A 20,667-nucleotide genomic window follows, 5' to 3' on the forward strand; every position below is an offset into this window, starting at 1 on the left:
ATTCCACAAAATGGGTGCTTACTTATATTTGTGAAGGGACTTGGGAATCATATCCAGCAGTGCTGAGGCTCCTCCGGGCTCTGCTCAGGCATCACTCCTGGAGGGGATACTGGGGACCCTATGAAATGCCAGGGAAAAGAATCTGGGTTTGCTGCTTGCTAGGCATCAGCCTTGCCCCAGGGCTCTCTCTCCAATCTACAGTTTACTTACTTACAACGTAGTATTACAGAATACTCACAGTACGATGTAATAATATTTGGATATCCTGCAAAGTAACCATGATTCATGTATAGACCGTTTGAATTCCCTACCATAGATTCTAAGGTCAAGGACTGCTATTGGGTATTATGAAGGCTGAAAGTAACGGTCCTACTCAAGTTCTTTTTCCAGAAATCTCAACGTGAGGACATGTGCTTCAAACGTACAGGAGTTGGTGCTTATAAGCATATTTGGTTCTGTTCATTTTGGGTTAATAATATAGCAATGTCCAGTTCTTTCCCAGACTTTATGGATTGATGGTGTTTGTACTGCTTGGTGTCCCTTCATTTTTGTCTTGTGAAGAATCACTGAAGGCATTCATTTTAAGGTACATTGACTAGGAAGCTTTGCAATAATGCAAGAAAGGTTTTGTTTGTTTTGTGGTTTTTTTTGCTTTTAAACCTCACCCAGTGGTTTTCTTTTCATTTTTTATAATTTTATTGATTGAATCACCATGAGAGCAGTTACAAAGCTTTCGCGTTTAAGTCTTGGTCATAAAATGAAACACCCGTACTTTCATCAGGGCCCATTCTCCACCACCAAAAACCCCATTATAGACCCATCCCACACCCTCCCCCTACCTGTAGAAGAGATAATTTCCATATTACTCTCTCTGCTTTGATTACATTCAATATTTTGACACCGGACCCACCATTATTATTTGGTGCTCAGATCTGCTGTAAAGGCAACAGTAGACAATTTGTTTTCTACTCCTGGTTATGAATAACATATGACATCGCGTGGCTGCAGTAGTGGCTGCGCGATTTTGAAATTCCACAATTTTAACCATTAAATCTGGAGGAATTTCCTGCCAAAACCTGCTGGGTTCCAAGATGAAATCAGCAGCCAGAGAGGCCGTTTGTGGGTGACGACTTGGGGTCTCGTTGGGGAGGAAAGGGCCAGCTCCACCCACATCCCGTGAGGCCCTACGTGTCTCGTCACTGTGAGCCCAAACCTGACTGTCCAGTGGCCTCTGGAGGATGGCGGCCAGAGGGCTGCCAGGGGGAACGGGCCAAGGCACGAAATCTATTCCCACCTGGGGTGGCCCAGTGCCTGTAACTTACTTCAGGGACTGGACACATTTCTGCCAAAAGCTGTTGGGTTTCGAGATTTGTTTCTGAGTCTCTGGGATCATGGCCGTTAAGCAGTTCAATCAGGAACCAGAGAGGCCATGCCTCCAATTATATAGCTGGACTGGAGGTGGTTTGTGTCTGTGTCTCCCACATACCTAACTTTTGCCTGTTTACTTTCTTGGTAAACTCTGCCCCACGTTTTTGGGGTCTGGCCCAAGGCACAGCAGCAAATAGGGGGTACCTGGAAGTCTGAAGGCGCCATCAGACTGCTGATGCACTCACCTCACAGGTACAGAGAGACCTGCTGGTGGCACCATACCCCCAACCCAGTGCTTCTTACGGTTTACTCCTGCCTCTGCACTTAGCGATTGCTCCTGCCGGGGCACAGATGACTGGATGGGATTCCTGTGATTGAACCCAGATCAGCCACATGCAAGATAAGAAACCTACTCACTGTACTACCTCTTTATCCCAAGATATAAACACTTTTAAGAAAATGGTATACAGGCACAGCGCAATAGTTCAGCTGGTAGGGCATGTGCTTTGGCCAATCTGGCTTCAATCCCTGACGTTCCGTATAGTCTGCCCAAGCACTGTCAGGAGTGATTCCTGAGTGCAGAGCCATGAATAAGCCCTAAGACATCACCAGGTGTGGCACAAACATAAAGAAACAAAAAGAAATTGGTGTATCAGAATTCCATTGTAGAAACTCTTTGACTTCTTTGACTCTATAGTACTTGATTGCTAGCCAAAAATCTTTTATAAATAAACCGGAGAATAATCAGTTATCACTGGCAAAAAGGAAATAATTTTATGGTGGTGGAAAATGGGCACTGGTGGAGGGATGGGTATCTGATCATTGTATAATTGAAACCAAAGCACAAAAAATTGTAAATCTACAACTTTAAAAAAAATAAAATAAAATAAAGGGAAAAAAAAAAGGAAATAATTTTATTCAAGTAGATAAAGAACATTGTTTGCTCAAATTTTAATACTGCTTTACATAGTTTGTGAAACAATTTCAATCGTGTTTATTACTCAAAATGTCAATGGATTACGATCTTTCACTGGTGAGACACTTGATAATCTCCAGAGGAAAATACATCAAAAGCATATATACAATTATAGAAGTTCTTATAATCCATGTAGCCCTGATGGTACATTATTTATCACGTTTTACAGAACTAGAAAACATTCAAATGAACATAAATAGATTCAGACTGGATGATAAACTTCTGATGGTTCAGGTCCTTCATTTAATTTTTTCTGATAAGAAAATCCAAAATTATTAATGTTGAATTTCTCATCATACATTCATCTAAAACCACAGTGGAAAAAAATAAACTTTGTAAAGACAGTAAATTGGTTATTGTAGGTGTTTCACAAGTAGCTTGCTATCTAATCCAGGAACTGCTGGAGATGTCTGCAGAGTGCAGAGAATGAGGTGGCCGGGCCGAAGTTTTTGTTGTCGTAATTGTTGAGGTCGTCCCCGTTCCCTTTGAGAGCCGCCTCGGACATCATCTCCACTTTCATGTTGAGGTCCTGATTCTTTCTTTGGAGGTCCACAATCACGGAATTCAGGAAATCAATCTGTGTTCAAGGAGAGCGTGAGACGGTGAGCCATCTGCGGGAGCCATGGGAGCCCGCCACAGAGGAGGCTGGGCCCCGCTTCCAGTCCCCGCCCCAGGGTTGGAGGCAGCCAGAGCTCCCCTTTCCCTTCCTGAGCGCAAGCTCCCGGGTGCCCAGGGAAGACCCCAGGAGGAGATGCTGGTACCCCTCGGTTCTTCTCAGAGCAGGGAGTCAAGAGGGGTCTTCCCTCTCCTACAAAGACAAACTCACTTCTTTCAAATGAATGGGGCGGGGGGAAATCCCACTTTACAAAAGCAAGCAAGACTGTAGGCACAAACATTCATGTTTCACTTGAAAACTGGCAGGCGCATTGGGTCTGAGTGATAGCACAGCGGGAAAGGTGCTTGCCTCGCACGCAGCCAACCCAGGTTTGATCCCTGGCATCCTATAGGGGCCACCGGAGAGCAGCCAGGAGTGATTCCTGAGTGCAGAGCCAGGAGGAAGCCTGGAGTATCGCCAGGTGTGGCCCCCAAAGAAAGTGTAAATAAAACCAGAAAAACAGACTGATTCTTTTTCTCCCTCAGGGCAAGTTCTGATGGCCAGTCTCTGAGAGTGCCCAGGCCATCCCACACTAGAGCCAAGAAACGCGGATCTCTCTTCCTCCAGCTGAAAACAAAACAAAGCAAAACAAAACAAAACAAAACAAAACAAAACATGGAAATGTTCAGTTCCCAACAAGCCCATACAGGGTCCACCTGCACAGCCCACATGCAAAGTTCACTTCAGCCCACAAGTGCCCTCCAGGGCCACCTGCTGTTAAGTACAGAAGTGCAGGAAGTGAGGGTGTGCGGGAACTCCTCAGGGCACTGGAACCCAGATGGTCCCCTTCCTTGGAGAGGATTCAAACGATAAAGCGCTGCAGACCCGGGTGGGATGGAAGGGGGGTTGGGGAAGGAGAGACATCAAGGAGGCCCCAAGGCTGACTCCTGCTGCAGGCCAGACCTGAGCCTGTTGATGGTAGGTGCGGGCACCGGACTGCAGCCAAGTGTGCAAACCCCGGAAGACCCCACCCAGCTGTCTCCCTTGACAGGAGCAAGAAGCAGGAAGGCAGCCCAGAGGACCAGACTCCCCCAGCTCTGGGCCTAGAGCATGCGCAAAGAGGCTGGAAAAGCCACATGCTGGTGGGCGTTTCCGTGTGCGACTGAACCTTCCTGGCAGGGAAGAAGCCCTCCAAAGTGGTGTTCGACTCTGGCAACGTGAAGATTTGCCAATGTGATGGGAGCCCGAAGCCCAGGTTCTGGGAGAGCAGCAAGAGGAAGGGCATTGGAGGGCTCTGGCAAGGACATGACCCCTTGACTGAAGGGATGTGTCCTTGTCCATGGGGCCTCTCACTCCTTAAGCATCACCTCTTGTGCTGGGAGCGTGTGGGGGTGGGGTTCCGGCAGCATGTGCGCGGCCCCTGGTTCTCACGGGCGCCAGGGGAGCACAGCCCCTTCTTCCTCAGCTTCCCTCTTTTTGGCTTCTGTTATTTTAATGAATCAATTAATTTTAGGAGGGGGTTTTTGGGTCACAATCCGGCGTTGCTCAGGAGTGACTCCAGGCTCTGCACCCAGGAAGTTCTCCTGGCGGTGCTTCGGGGACCATATGGGATGCCGGGGATGGAACCTGGGTTGGCCATGTGCAAGGCCAACACCCTACCTGCTATGCTATTGCTCCGGCATCATTTTCGGATATTTTAAATGGTAGATATTCCCTGACTCTTTTGAGGCATACACGCATATATACATATATACATGTCTGTGTATGTATACATGCTTATCTAGAACCTTTGTGGGTAGTCAGTTTGGTTTGTTTGGGGGCCACACCCGGTGGGGTAGGGACTAAACCCTGGCTCTGTGCTCAGGGATCACTCCTGGCTAGGGTGGAACAGCTCAGGCTGTCAGCAGTCACTCGAGCCCGGGAAAGTGGGGCTGTGAGTTCAGAGGGCACTGGCTCACCTACAACTGCACTCAGGAATTACTCCTGGCGGTGCTCAGGGGACCATATGGGATGCCGGGGATTGAACCTGGGAATTCGGTGTGTAAGTCAAACGCCCTCCCCGCTGTGCTATCACTATGGCCCAGGATATGGTTTCTCTCAGGGCTGAGGCTGGGCCTACACAGCCCTGGTCACTACCATCACCCACCTTACTCTGCATCATCGCATTGGTGTTCCTGGTGTCCTCCAGGGAGGCCAGGGCCTGCAGGGACGCCTCCCGCTCGGCCAGCAGCTCGGTCTGCTGCGCCTCCAGCAGCGCCTGGTCTTTCAGCAGCCAGTGCAGCTGCCGCTGGAGCTTCGTGGCCTTCTGGCCCAGCAGCTCCTTCTCAGAGCCAAGGCTGTTCAGCTGCTCACGCAGGGCCGACTCCACGCGGGCGGCCTCCTCCTTCTCAGCCGTGAGCTCCTCGATCTCTTGCACCAGCGACTTCTGATCCCGACCCAGCTCCTCGTAGGAGCACTGCAGCTTCTGGATGATGTTGTCCTTGTCCTTGGCCAGGGATAGGTTGTCCAGAACCAGCTTCTTGACATGCTCCTCCAGCTGGCCCCTCTCCTCCAGGCCCTTCTTGCACTCGGCCACCAGGCTGCTCTTGCTCATCTGCAGCTCCTCCACCAGGGCCTGCAGCCCCAGCTTGGCGACCTGCAGTGCGTCCTTCTCCGCGCCCACCCTCTGGAGCTCCTCCTGCACCGCCCTGCCCTCTTCCAGCACTTTCTCTTTCTGCGCCTCGAGGGCTTCTCGGCGGAGCCGCTCCTGCTGGCAGAGCTTCTCCGCGGCCCACCTGGCCTCGATGACCTTCTCCTTATCCAAGCGAATCGCTTGGTTCAACAGCCAGAGCTTCCTCTGCTCTTCCCGCAGCGAAGAGTTTTTGGCCTCCGCTTCTCTGAGTTTCAATTGAAACCACCCTCTCTCGGACTTCAGACAGCTCTTCTCCTTCGCCAGCAATTCATTCTCTGACCTCAGGGCCCTGCGATCCTCTGACATCAGCTCCATCTCTTCTTTGGCCGAGCTTAATAAGCAAGCTAAGGACTGCAGAAACAAAAAGCGGGGAAGAATGGAAACAAGAATGAGATCAAGCAGGCACACGCAAGCCAAGCACTTCATGTGGCCTAAATACCAGAAATGAAAATGGCAGAGTAGTCTTACCTGCACACGCGTGTATACGTGCACGCGCACACACTCACACACACACGCACACACAGACTCAGGATGGAGAGGCTCAAACACAGTTAGCTTCTTAGCGTCAACATAACTACCTGACTATTTTGTGGATGGGGGCCCCACACCTGCTGGTGTTCGGGTCTCGCTCAGGGTTCTGTGTTCAGGGATCACGGCTGGCAGGGCCGGAGGACCATACGGGATGCTGGGGATCAACCCCGGGTTGGCGAGTACAAGGCAGAACCCTACCCATTCTACTATCAGCCGATTTGATTTTTGAAATGCCGTCTGAAATGATTCCTGACAGCTTCCCGGAAGGTGTAAGTACAGTTGGATCTTGACATTGGGGCATAAGATTTTTCCCCCCACTTCAATTCTTCTATTATAAAATCCATCACTCTGTCCTAGAAGGGATGCATTCAAAAACTAGTTTTCAATACAATTCAAAGAACTACAAAAAGTATTTTGTTTTGGAACTTTGTGCAGGAGGGGAAGGGAAAAGCAACCACTGCTTGTCAAACGATTTTCACAGGGACAAACAGAGGCAGGAAATGGACTTAGTCCCAAAAGTTATACACTTTATAGAAAATCCAGACGAATCCACCAAGCTTTGGAGACTGAAGCCAACAGTTTTTGCTTGCCAAACACAGTAACAAGTCTCAAAATGGAGACATTAGTGGGCCCGCTCGAGCCAATCGATGAGCAATGGGAGGGCAGTGTTTGCAGTCATTTGGGAGGGGCCCAGGGGCTCCAGGAGGACTGGCCGCACACGTGTCAGGGTCTCCCTCACCTGCTCTCCCTGCCCGTCAGCAACGGGTTGTGCGTTTTCATTTCTGAGTCTCAATGCACACCACAGTTGAACCGCCATGTACTTTCCAGAACTTTCTGCAGCAAGGGCTATCTTCTCTGTCCAGCTCAGCAGCCATGAGCCGCAGCAGGCTACTGGTGTGTGCTGGGCAGCTGACCGCTGGCGGCCATGTTACCGGAATGGGACTGACCTGAGCATGCACACGAGGCTGCTGGCCACAGAACTGGGCCAGCAGGTGGTCCAGAGAGGAGACGTAGCCCTGGCTGCGGTGCGTGGTGGAAAGCGGCCGGGCACCAACACACACACGGGGCACGGCCGCCATCAGCCGCGGCGCTGCCCTGCGCCCACCCACCTTGGCCTTGTCGGCTTGCGTCTTCAGCTCGGCCACCTCCCGCAGCAGGCTCCCGTTCTCCGCCTGCACCGCCTGCAGCTTCTCCTTCGCCTGCAGCAGCAGCTGCTGCAGGGCCTGCGGCGCCTCCTCGTGCTGCCCCTGGATCTCCACGCTGGCCTTGGCGTGCTCGGCCTGTAGAGCCTGGCACTGGCTGCGGCTCACGTCCACCTTCTCCTCCTGTGGAGAGCCGGGGGCCACCGTCAGCCGCCGGCCCCCTGCCTGCTCCCAGCACACACGCACACACACGAACAAACACGAACACACACACACACACACAACGCAAACACACAAACATACACACACGCACACACACGACCCCTCTGCTCTGCTCACCAGCATGCACACACAAACACACATGCACACACACGCGCGCACACACGGCCCCTCAGCTCGGCCGCTTTCGTTCAAGTTCTCCTGAAGACTACGAAGCGCTAGCCCCTTCCCCTGCAGCTCTTCGGCCAGGCTATCGGCCTACCAGAGTCACAAGGATGGAGTGAATGGACCAAGGAGACAAACAGGAATGGGAAGGGGAAAACAAAACAGAAAACACGTATGAGAAGCCCATGACCCAACACAACCCCGAAGAACAGAGGCGTGAGGTGAGCGTGATTGCCTGAAGCTCACGAAGCCAAGGCCTTGGCGCCGGCAGTTCTGGTGATGACTGTCTAGTGGTTATTGAAAACGGCCCAAACAGAGGCGTTTTCTAGACCTAACTTTGGCGTGACCAGAAAATAAGAAAGCCTATGAGAAAGACTGACTTTCCAGGGCCGGGGAGACGGCACAAAGGGCTGGAGTACACACCAGGCCCGAGTTGGAACTGCAGCACCACTGGGCGAGACTGAGATCGGTCCCCAAGCTGAAAAGCCCCACTACTGCTGGGCGGGAGGACCCCAGAGCCCAGAGCATGGCTTGGCGAGGAAGAAGGAAGTAAGCAAGGGAGGAGGGAAGCTAAGCATAGGAAGGAGGGAGGGAGGAAACAGGGAAGAAAGGGAAAGGGAGGGGAGGGAGGGAATAAAAGGTTATCTTTTTTTTTCCTTTTGGCTTTTTCGGTCACCCTAAATGCTCAGGAATTTCTCCTTGGCAGTAACCCGGCCAGCTCACCGAGAGTATCTCGCCTGCACAGCAAGCCTGCCAAGCTCCCCGTGATGTATTCCATATGACAAACACAGTAACAAGTGTCACAATGGAGACGTTACTGGGTCCGCTCGAGCTAATCGATAAACAACGGGAGGGTAGAGACAATGACAGTGACCCTATGGGATGATGGAGATGGAACCCACGTGGGCCGCGTGCAAGGCAAATGCCCTTCCCACTGTACTATCACTCCGGCCCCCAAGATTTACTTTCTTGTAGTTTCTTTTCTGTGACTTTAAAAGTTTGATGGGTTTCAATATGAAATTTAAAATGAGGAACCTCTAATCCCCTAGAGAGCAGTCACCCGAACTTGATGTTTGTTACATCTTGATGCGAACAAGAGGGTCAGCTATCCCCTGCTGTGTCCTAGGAATTGATTCCATTTGTTTCAGCCGGTGTTTCTGGAATGCCAGCCAAGGAGTCCTGAGTCCTGAAGGGAACTCCAAGGGATCTCGGGGCCCTTCTGTTATGTCTGTCAGTCCTGTCTACAAAACCCACAGCCCTTCCATCTTGGCCAACAGAGAAGTTTCTCCAACAAAGTGCCCAGCGCGGGGGGCGCTGGGGGTGAGGGCACGTCCCTGCCACCACAATCCTATAGGAGGAAAAGGGCATCTCTCGGGGCTCCTTGGTGAGAACTGCAGCTTCCTCGGCTTGGCCCAGATCTCACTGTCTCGTCCTTCCCCAGGGTCAGGGCTACCATGAGAGTCCATGCCTGTGGCCAGCAGGGGGCCATGCTGGAAGGCGGACTTGGCCCAAGCACCTGTTAGAGGCTGAAAGGGATGAAATCTCTGCAGGGCTGCGCGGGGGCTTGTGCTGCAGGGAGGGAGGGGCTGGCAATGAGAAATACCAAGATGGGCCACGTCACCAGCCTTGAGGGAGCTCAGAGGCTCAGAGGCATCGAGCACCAGCTGGGAACTGAGGCGCCTCGGGGAGAGGAGGGCAAAGCCCGTCACACGAGCAGGTGGTCAGCAAGGTCAGGGAAAGACCCTCGCGGCCTGACTCGAGCCCAAGTGTCTGGGCGAACTCGGCGAGTATGCAGCAAGCCCAAGAGGTGGGGGGCAGAGGTTTGCTCTGGGGGCTCCTATCTTGTTTTCTCACTGGCCTCGTGAAGAATTCTCTGTTTCAGAAAGACCCCAGACGGGCCCGATTAGCCGGGGCCAAGGCTAGCACGGCATCCAGGTGCTGGGGACCAATGACAACCCCCGAATCATGCCGACTCCTTCTCAGTCCCCTCAGAGGGAACCGCACGGGACGTGACCAGGAGACCTGTCAGCACCAAGCCGGAACACGGCGGCGAGCAGACTGACACACAGCATGCAGGGAGTGAGCGTGGAAGTGGGCGAGGGCGCCCGAGTACCAACCTGCAGCTCTCGGCCCGCTTTGCATTCTCTAACTCCTGAATCTGCCGCTCAGCCACCTGGAGCTGCTGCCTGAGCTTCTCCATTCCCAATTGACCTTCGGAACTGGCCTTCCAGAGCCCATCGAGCTGCAAGAGCTTCTGCTGGGTGGCCTCCAGCTGTGCCGTGGCATTGGCCAGGGCCTGGGCTTGCTGACTACACATGGCCCGCAACCCGTCCAGGTGCTTTACCTTCGTCTCCGCCTCCTGCAGCTTGTTCAGGGCGTCCTCCATCTCCACCAGGTGCTGGTCCTCGATCTGCTCGAGCTTGGCCCGTGCGGCCTCCAGGCTGTTCTTCTGCTCCTGGGCCGTCCTGAACAGCCGCGACCTGAGCGTCTGCAGCTCGGAGGCGTGCGCTGCACGCTCAGCCGCCTGCTGGGCCTTCAGGCTCTCTACCTCCTGCTGGTACTCGAACTGTAGCCTCTCGATCTGCATCTTGAGCTCGGCCAGCTCGGCCGCCTCGGCGCCCACGCCCTGGCTCACGGATGCCTTCGGCTCGCCCATGGCCTGTTGGTGCGGGGCGATGGCCGTCTCCAGCTTGGACTTGCACAGGGCGATCTCGTCCGCATTCTCCTTGTTGGCATGGTCCAGCTTGGTCCTCAGGCACTCGTTCTCCTTGGCAAGCTTCTCAGAGGCCGCCTGCAGGGACTTCACCTCCTTCTGGTGGGAAAACAAAATTTCCATGAACTTAAAACAGGAAGGAAAAGAAGCAGAAATAGAAACTTTTCTTTTCCAAACTGACTCTTTGCTTCTTCTTGTTTTAAGGAAAAGCTTCCAAAAAATGGGGTTCTAAAGGATTTGATTTGTGCTGCTCGACTGAAAATCAAAGCTGAGGCAAAGGCATAGACCCGACTGTCAGAACGAGAGAAAAACGCTCATCAAGAGCAGCCTCCAGCCCCAAGGAGCAGAGATGTGTCAGGCGGGCCCTGCCAGGTGCATGACCCCAGGTATCCCTGTCTGATTCGGAGTCTCCAGCAGAAGTGGTCCCGGCGGGATCGGCCAGGCCGCCCCGCATCCTTGCCTGCACCCTGCAAGCCTCTGGGACCTGCCCGGGCTTTACCTCCAGGTCGCCTTTGGTGATGGACTCCTCCTCGACTCGGAACTGGAGGTCTTCCACTTTCCTGTGGGGGAGAGGGAGACGTTGTGAGGGGCGTCACTGCTGCCCCCTATGAGGGCCACCATCTTCTAGATGCGCCTGACCCAGCCCCCGGCTCCACACACAGGAGGGCTGAGAGAGTCGGGGAGGGCCAGAGCGAGAGTACAGCAGGCAGGGCGTTTGTCTTGCACGTGGCCGACCCGGGTTCAATTCCCAGCATACCACTATGGACCCCGGAGCAATGCCTGGAGTAATTCCTGAGTGCTGAGGCAGGAGTAACCCCTGAGCATCGCTGGGTTGACCCAAAAAGAAAAAAAAGAAAGTCAGCGAGTCCCCTCACCTTCGAGCACTGGGTGGGACCCGCAGGCTACAGGAGGAAGCTAGGCCGAGCAAACGCCAGGTGCAGTGTCATATCAACCCATTCTGCCTCGCAGCTAACAGAGGTGGTTAAAAACTGACCCGCAGCGCCTGCCAGTCCCTCCCAGCCAGCACCTGTCCCCACATTGGGACAACAACTGAGCCCCTGGGGGAGAAGCAGCCAACGACTCGGGGGCGGGGAGGGGAGGGGCTCCCAGTGACTGTCGAGTTGGCATGTGGAGCTGAGGGGCTGAGCCAGGCACTGGCAGTGCCCCTGGGCACCACACTGCCGGGAGCCCATCTGAAAAGGCGGTCTCGGCCAGCACCCCGTGTCCATCTGTCTGCAGCCAGGCCTCAGCCCCGCGTCCGTCTGTCTGCAGCCTGGCCTGAGCCCCATGTCTGTCTGTCTGCACCCCGGCCTGAGCACCACGTCCGTCTGTCTGCAGCCTAGCCTGAGCCCTGTCTGTCTGCTGTCGTGCCCCATGAGTACTGTGGGTTTCCTCCCGCCTGGGACTTAACCACAGGGACTCCCACAGGGCCCCACTGGGTTAGGACAGTTCCTTGCCACCCAGCACAGGCCTCCTGAATACCAGGCCAGGTGGACACAGCAGGGAGGGCCGGGGGTGGCTTGGCTCCACTGAGCTCCCCCCCCAGCCCTCCCGGTGAGGCCGCGCTCAGGACTGGGCACCCGTTGGTTTCTGGTTCTCACAGCCCTGGAAGGCCAGGAGTGCCCCAGCCGAGGGAGCCCCCAGCTCCGGGCACGGCCTCACCTCTTCTCCTCCTCCAGCTGGTTCAGCAGCTCCACCTTCTCCCAGTCGGTCGCTTCCAGCATGGCCCGCAGCTCATTGTTCTTGGCCTCCAGCTCCAGGACGTGCTGTAGAGGCAATGGCGCGTGAGTGGCCTCGCCCGCCCCCAACAGCCCTCTGTGGGCTGGCATCGCCACCTGTCACCACGGCAAGCTGAATGGATCTCCCACCTAAGCTACGGCATTTCTGGAAGGCCAGAGGGGAACCACACCACGAAAGCACTGGCGCGGACAACTCGGCACTCCCTAAACCCCCAGAGGGCGAGCAGAAGGCGCATGCGATCAAACCACGCGCCGGACGCCACCGCAACGACGGCAGACGGGGACCCACAGCCTCTGCCTGCACCGCCTGCACCAAGCTCGCGCCCAGCCTCTACCGCAGGCGTCTCTCGGCCCCGGCACTGCCGTCTGCACAGACGTCACCTGGTCGTGCCCGTACCGGCCAGGGCCAGCTCCTGCTCTATCTCCCCCATGTGGCTCGTGGCCTTGGCCACTTCCGCCCGCTCCAGGTCCCGCTCGGCCAGCAGCTTCTCAATGTGCTGCTGCTTCTCCTTCAGCGCCTCCTGGAGGGCGGTGGTGCCAGAGATCTTGTGCGCGTAGCAGGAGGAGGTTTCCGGCAACTGCAAAGGAAAAAGAGACGTGAAGGGGATGGGGCCGGCCGACACGGGCATGCTTGAAGTGATCCTCGGCAAAGCACATGGAGCAGTGCTGCATCCTTGCATATGGGCCAGCGACTCTCAGCAGAAACGTCATGAAACCTTCCCGAAGATCCTTGGACGGGACCTGGGCTCCACTGACCACGGGCCTCGTGGGAATCCAGAGACTCTTCTGCAGAGCTGGAGGCAGCCCCCTCCACAGCCCGCTCTGGCCTGAGCTTCCTTAAGGATGAGCCCTTGACTTGAGCTTGAGGCCAGCTCCAGCATCTTCAGCCTTGCAGGTCCATCAGGGTCTCCCAGGGCAGCCTGTCCCTTCTCTCTTCCTCTTCCTTCCAGCTCACCTCGCTCTCCCGGGCACCCACCCCATGCCTGAATAGCAGTAACCAGAGACTCTTGTCTCTGGGAATGGCCCCGTGCCCCCGGGGGTCACTGGGTGTGACCTTATAAAAGACCCCTGTGCCATCTGCCTTCGAAAATGGGAGATGAGAGGCTAAATGATAAAGTTGCGGGAAAGGCGCTGGCCTTGCACGCCGCTGACCCGAGCTGGATAACAGGTACCCACCCCATAGGGTCCCGAGCCCACCAGGAGTGACTCCTGAGTGCAGAGTCCAGAGTAAGTCCTGAGTATTGCTGGGGCATGGACAAAGTCCAGGGGGAAAAAAAGGAAAAAGTGGTGGGTTCGAATGTGTGAGGGCTCACGCCCAGCAAGCAGGACAGCAAGGGCAGCTCAGGGAAAGACCAAGCACAAAGGGAAGGAGAGAAGAGGCAAAGACAGTGAGGAGGGGAGGGGAGTGGGCTGAAGGGCTGCGGGGACCGGGGGTCCTGTCCGATCTATCCTGGGCTCGTGGTCGCTCATGGTTGCTCTGCAGACCCAGATCCCTCTCTGCACAACGGCCCCTGCAGGAGGGGACAAGGCGGGACCTGATCTTCATTCTTCGGGCACATGGTGGCGGGGGCTGCAGCGGCGATGGCCAGGACTTCCGCTCCTTCTGCCCGGCCATCCCTGTTCCATCGCCCTGCTGCGGTCCAGCCGCAGGTTCTCTTGCCGCTTCCCCGCATCATCTGAGCTGCTGCCAAACGCCTCCTGACCGACGGGCCCAGCAGGGCCCAGGCTGTCCACTGCTGCTTTGCCTGCTGGGAGCTCTCGAGCCACCTGGTTCTGTCCGGAGAGCGGGATCATCCTTGCCTGTGCGTAAGGACCTGGCCGTGATTTCCCGATACACTTAAAGTATATCTGGTCCGATTAAATGCCCTCCCCAGGGCCAAAGAGTCTGTTGGGGGGGGTGGGGGAAGGTGCTTGCAGAGGTTCAAGATCCAGCACCATTAGGAGTGACCCCACCCCCCAAGCAGAGAGCCAGGAATAAGCCCTGAGCACCCCTGGGTGTGGCCCCAAAACCAAATAATAACTAAAATTTCTAGGAGCACACGAGCTCTCGGGCCAGCCATGTGCAGTGCTCCCGGGAACTGCAGTCAACTCGGATTTCAAGGGGTGGCTGGGAAGAGCTTGGCAGCCTTGGGGGTCTAACAACAAGACCCGGGCTCAACCCCCCTCCACCGGGAGCAGCCCCCAAGCACCACGCCTGGAGTCCCTGAGCACTGCCAGGTGAACACCAAAGAGCAAAAATAAAAACTAAGAAAGGCGGGCGGCGGTGTTCCCTGAGCCTCCTGGCCTGAGCGGGTGGGGCAGGCCAGACGCACTCGCTTCCTGTGCCCGAGACAGCTCCCTGAGGAAACCAGCACAGGAGCGATGGGCTTCTTTCAGCCAACTATGGAGACGAGACTGTGAGGTTCAGGCGCCGGAGCAGGGAGAAAGAAGCACCCCTAGCATGGGGGGAGGCGCGTGCTGAGGGGCTGGGCAAGGTCGGGGCCACGAGCTGAACTCAGGATGCTGATGCCAAAGCCTCTGCCCTGCGCGTGGTTTGTGAGGCCCCAGGCTCCATCCCAGCAAGGCCAGGCCTTCTGTGGGAGCCTGGTACCTCAGAAGAGCAACTCAGCCAACAGACGAACAGGGAGGCCTCTACAGGGCACGCACAGACCCGTGTGCATGTATGTATGCGTGCATGTATGTTCCGGTGGGCATATCTACACGCACCTGTGTGCATGCGCGCGTTGTGTTTATGCATGTATGTGCCTGTGTGTGTATACACATAAGCCTGTGTATATACGGTATGCACTACGTGTACATGTATGAGTGACTGTGTGTATGAACGCTTGTGTGTGCACTTATGGAATTATGTTGTCGAGGTATACTTCCGTGAAGTCACACAGAATCTTTCTATATTCCTGTCATAGACGCTAACGGTGATGTTCAGTTTAGGAGTGAGCTCCACCCTGCATAAAGATATGCAAGGCAGGGGCCAAAGAGCTGGAGAGCGAAGCTCCAGCGCTGCCCAGGCTCAATCCCGGAGGCCCGCCAGGAATAATCCCGAGCACAGAGGAGGGAGAAAGCCCTGAGCTCTGCCAAGTGTGACCCCAAAACAGAACAAAACAAGATAGCGGGGGGAGGCTGGAGATACGTCTCAGGCGTAGGGCTCTTGCTTGGAGGTGGGAGGCACCGGCAAAACCCCAGCACTGCAAACGGCCCTTTGAAGCACTGTAGGGTATGGCCCACAGTCAAGCAGAAAAACAAAACCAAATTCCACAAATGGGCTGGTTCGCGAGGGAAGGAGAGGGGCTTCTGAGTCTGCTCCCCTCCTAAATGGTGAGGCGAAGGGAAGGAGGAGTCGGACGTGAGGATGCACGTGGGGCAGGGAAACCTGGTGGTGGTCGAGCAAGACAGGACTGGCCCCAGGCCTGTGCCCACGGCGCGTGGCCTCCTGGCTCCCGTTCCCGTGTCATCTGTTTTGTATCTTCCGTTGCACACACACTCACTCCCTCCTCTTCCACATCGAGGGTCAATGCATGGAGCAGAGGCGGCGGCAGGAAGCGCAGCCCCCAGCAAAGCCAGCCCCCCGGGACACCCTCTCCATCGTGGGCCCGTTTCCCTGTGGACAATATCTCAGGGCACCCTTGCATATTCAGACACACTTTAGTGTTTATGACTCAGATAGACGTGAGGGGAGAAGCCACGAGGCCCCAGCTTTGAATTGCGGCACCGCAATGGACAGAAGTCGAGGCCACTCTGCATGTGGACAGCGGTGCAGAGGGACAGGAGGGAGCAGGGAGAGACGGAGAGAGCAAAGAAGCAAGATGAAGGGCCAAGCGTTCCCCAGAGTCTCTGGGCCCTGCTCTGACCCTCAGGCGCCCCCTTCGGCTACCCCACTTCATCCCTAAGGTGGCCTGAGGCCAGAGAGGAGCCCTGAGCACCCCAGGAAAGGCCCATCCCTGCTCCTGTCACTGGTGGTGGCTGGGAAGCCACTCGCCTGCCACCCGGAGCTGCTCAGCCCACGTGCTCCTGCTCCTCCTCTCGCCCCTGGGGCTGTGGGAGTCTGTGGGGGCCCGAGCACCCCGCAGTGGTAGGGGGCTGCTTACTAGTCCCGTGCGGCCGGATCTGCTGCTCTCGAATGAGGCCCCGGAGCTGACGGAGCTGAGCGAGGAGGCCGAAGGGCTGCGCTTCAGGCTGGCGGGGGTGGTGGCCATCACACGCCTCACGGCGGCCACCTTGCCCTTGGCCGGCGTCGTGGACGGGAAGCCGATCTTGGTGACTTTGTGAATGGGAGCAAACAAGCCATACTTGGGCTGACACTGGAAGTACCTGCGGACAACGAGGAGGGGGGGACAAAAACACCTTCGGCAAGAGACACAAGCGCCGACCCAGAAGTCCACTGAGTCCCACAGTCTCACACCCCCACAAACGAACACGCTCCCACAGCCCCACATGCCCACACACTCACACCCCAACAAACACACTCACACACGCACCCCAAACAACACTCCCACACTCTCACACTCCCACCCCAACAAACACACTCACACTCACACCCCAACCAACACTCCCACATTTCCACAGCGCCACACTCACACTCACTCCCCAACAAACATCATACCCTCCACCAGCCCACACTCACACACACTCACAACCTAACAAACACACACACACCCCAACCAACACTCCCACACATAAACACCACAACCAACACACACTTACACTCACACCCCAACCAAGACTCCCACACTTCCACACTCTCACAGCCCAACAAACACACTCACACCCCAACCAACACTCCCATACTCTCACACTCCCACCCCATCAAACACACACACTCACACCCCAACAGACACTCCCACATGTCCACAGCCCCACACTCACACACACTCACTCCCCAGAAACACACATACTCACACCCAAACCAACACACACTCACACTCACACCCCACCGACACTCCCACACCCACACACACTCACACCCCAACCAACACTCCCACACACCCACAGCCCCACAGTAACACACACGCACACCCCAACCAACACTTGCACGCTCTCAAACCAACACTGACACGCTCTCATTCCCCCACAAACACGCTCACACCCCCACCAACACTCTCATGCCCACGCCCCCACCAACACTCTCACAGCCCCACACTCACACGCTCACATACACACTCCATCATACATTCACACCCACACTCGCTCGCATGCCGCCCACCCCCACCACGCAAACCAAGGGCGATTCCAAGCAGCCTCCCTGGCATCTGAAGGGCGACAGCAGGCCCGGGGGTTTCCTGCGGCCCGAGCACAGCTGCATGTGGGGGCCCCAGGCTGTACCCACATCCCTGCAGGGTCCCCGCGTGCCACTGGAAGTGGCCCCGCCTAAGAACCAAGTGAAGTGGCCTGCAGTCCCCTCAGCGCCTCCCGGGCACCGTGCATGGCCCCAGGCTGTCTGGGGGGACAGGGGGACCCACCTCGTTCCGGCCATGGCACCATCGTTCTTGCCCAGTGGCTTGTCCAGCTCTACGCCGCACCAATCCCCCTTGGCGAAGTCCGTCTCCCCGAGGAAGCGCACCACACCGGCCTCCATGCCTCCCACCTGCCAGAGGGATGGAGGGACGTGGGTCAGGCACCCTGGACTACGCACAGCGCCCCCACCCCCGCAAACGAACATTCTGGCTTCAGAGTCGGGATTTCCTGAAGAAACCCCAAAGGTCAAAGTGCCATTTCCCCCGCAACCCCTACAGGGTGAGCAGACGCTGCTGCTCAGTGTCCATGCAAGGCAGCAGCATTCACACCCACTCGCTGTCACCGGTGGCCTGGCTGACCACACCCCCGGGAATCTCTGACCCAGGCCAGCCACCTGGTGTGGCGAGGGGGTCGCTGCCCCGTGGGTGTGGGAGCGGAGCAGTGGCAACCCCACCGCTGGAGAACAATTAAGCCAAAAACCAGCTAAAGGAAAATGACTGTTCTCGTATCTTAGCAGAGTTCGATCTTCCAGTTCTCCTTCACTATGCCTTGGTTTGACGCTTGGCTCCCGGGACACAGAGCAAAACAGAATCACAGCGCTGGACACTGACAGGAATGCTGACAAACAGGGCTGGAGCACCGGGGGAAGGGTGCTTTGTGTGCGACCACCCTGTGACGCCCCAAGCAAAAACATCGAAAACCAGAGAAATAGAACCGATTTCCAACTTTGTTCATTGGTTTTGTTTTTGAGTCACAGTCAGAGTGCTCAGGGCTTACTCTTGGCTTGGTGCTCAGGGATCACTCCGGGATGTGCTTGGGGGACTGTACATGGGACCAAGACTTAAACCCCGGGTCAGAGGCGTGCAAAGCATGACCCCTCCCCACGGCATGACCCCTCCACCCTGTTTTGGCTAAACTGGTAAAACTGGCAGCATCCCCGCACGCATCCATCACACTGGAAACTGCAGGACCAGGCGTCCCGGCTGCTCGTGCTTCCACCCAAACCGCGAGTCTGGAGGAACTGATGGACCAGACAGGCGAATGGACAGCCACCCGCGACCGCTGCCCTCGGCACTCACCAGCACCTGGTCCCCGAGCTTCAGCTCCCGCTCCCCTTTCTTGAGGGAGCCAGCCTCAGAGAGGTTGGAGATGGACTCGCTGGCCGTCCTGGTCAGGCTGCTGATGTGAGGGGTGGCCGGTGACTCCTTCGCGGGGGACTGGGGCACCTTCGCGGTGCCGGCAGGGGCCGGGGAGGCCGACAGGGGCGGTGTGGCACAGGCAGCAGGCGCTGGCTGCCAGCAGTTGGTCTCATCGTCGGCCTGCAAGCTCCTACTCAGCTTGGACGGCCGGGTGAAGATGCCCTTCAGCGGCTCGCACTGGAAGTAGCGCACACCCGCCACCGAGCCGTCGTTCTTGCCGATGGGCTCGTCCAAGACGATCCCGGCCCACTGACCAGGGGCAAACTGGGTCTCCCCGAGGAACTGGATGAATCCAGGCTTGTTCCCGTTCACCCAGACTCGTTCCCCGACCTGGAAGTCGCCCACAAACTCCTCCTGCATCTCCGAGGAGGGGGCGCTGGGGGTTTTCTCCCCAGGCACGGTCTTCTCAACGGGAGCAGCCGCTGGAACAGCAGAGACGGTCAAAAGGGTCAGAAGGGACAGGAAGGGCCTGTGCAGGTCCAGTTAAAGTGTGGTTGGGGGAGAGGGACACCCAGCAGTGCTCGGGGCTACTCCCAGCCAATGACGGGGGCTGCTTGTGGCGAAGCCTGGCCGGGCCAGCCGTGAAGCGGACGTGCTCACCTACCGCAGCATCCCAGGCCGCAGTCATACTTTGGGCAGCTCAGGGGAAATCTTTGGATACACCCCGTGATACTACGGACCAAGCCAGGTGAAAGCTCGAACCCAGTGTCTTATTTCTGCTGTGTCCACTGGCCCATCTTCTTTTTCTTTTGGGCGGGGAGCAACCCAGCCAATGCTCAGGGCCTATTTCTGGTTCTCCATTCAGGGTTACTCATGCTGAGGTTGAGGGTGGAGAGTCACATGGGGTGCCAGTTGCCCTCCCCACTGTACTGTGGATTTGGCCGGCAATGAGGCCTCTAGTCCAGGTGAGTCCACCTCCCTAAGCCTGTCCCCAAGCCCGGGCAAGGGAGCTAGCAGTTAGAAGGGAGCGTGTTGGTCGCCTCAGCTGTCACCGGTTGCCGTGACACTAAACTCACAGAACGTGACACTCGTGTGTGAGAGCTGTCCCCAGAGCCACGGACGTGTCTACAGCTCAGGGAGCCCTTCCCGGGCGAGGACTCGGGATGGGGTTCCCGGGTGGGAATGAGTCTCCGTTGGCCTGGGCTGAGCGCACTTACCGGCCGAGGGTGCCTTCAGGGCCCAGCTCCCATGCTTGAGGATCTTGGTGGGGGCCTTCAGCCCGCTGGGCCTCAGCAGACTCATGGTCAGGCGGTCAGACGCTGCCGCGGCCACTACCAGGCCCCGACCATCGAGCCCACTGTGGGGCCTTCTGAGGCACACTCGTTCTCAGGACTAAATCTCTGAAGAGCAGAGGAGAGAGTCTGTCTCAGGGGAGCGACCACAGCAGCTTCCGGAGCCCAGAGAGCTGCCAGTCTGGCACTCGCCACCCCGAGTGCGACCCCCAGTCTCCCGCACAGCCCCCTGAGCCCACCAAGTGTCATTCCTGTGCAAAAACTCAATCCAAAACAGACAAACAAACAACTGCCGATTCGGGGCCAGAGAGCAGAGGGGACAGGTACTAGCCCTGCGGGCAGCTGACCCTCACGCCCTCCCTGCCATCACTCCCACCACCAAACACATTCAGGAGCCAGAAATCATCCCTGAGCACCGCGAGTGTCACTGACCACCTCCCCGTCCAGACACTGAGGAGCCGGCAGGCGACGCAGCAGTGATGGCTGGTCTTCTGTGTGCGTGTGTGCGTATGTGTATGTGTGAGAGGCCCGGGGTTACACGTAGAAGCTAAGGCAAGCAACAGGCACACTTTTTTCTATGGGCTGAGAACTGCAAGGGAAAAGGGCCCAGCAATACTACGCCAAAGGGGGGCTGGAGAGCGATAGCACAGTGGGAAGGGCATTTGC

General features: G+C 56.6%; 1 protein-coding gene across 1 annotated transcript in view; it reads right to left on the reverse strand.

Moving 5' to 3' along the window:
• Positions 1 to 20,011, reverse strand: part of LOC130024569 (CAP-Gly domain-containing linker protein 1-like) — a 60,144-nt gene extending 40,133 nt beyond the window's left edge. The window contains 10 exon segments of the mRNA XM_056115284.1: positions 7,257 to 7,460; positions 9,817 to 10,503; positions 10,883 to 10,940; positions 12,043 to 12,146; positions 12,501 to 12,520; positions 12,523 to 12,697; positions 16,205 to 16,427; positions 17,576 to 17,700; positions 18,650 to 19,191; positions 19,927 to 20,011. Coding sequence (XP_055971259.1) covers positions 7,257 to 7,460; positions 9,817 to 10,503; positions 10,883 to 10,940; positions 12,043 to 12,146; positions 12,501 to 12,520; positions 12,523 to 12,697; positions 16,205 to 16,427; positions 17,576 to 17,700; positions 18,650 to 19,191; positions 19,927 to 20,011 — 2,223 coding nt within the window.
• Between the last annotated feature and the right edge of the window lie 656 nt (positions 20,012 to 20,667).

Source organism: Sorex fumeus, unplaced genomic scaffold, assembly GCF_029834395.1.
Source record: "Sorex fumeus unplaced genomic scaffold, SorFum_2.1 ptg000029l, whole genome shotgun sequence".
Taxonomy (NCBI): domain Eukaryota; kingdom Metazoa; phylum Chordata; class Mammalia; order Eulipotyphla; family Soricidae; genus Sorex; species Sorex fumeus.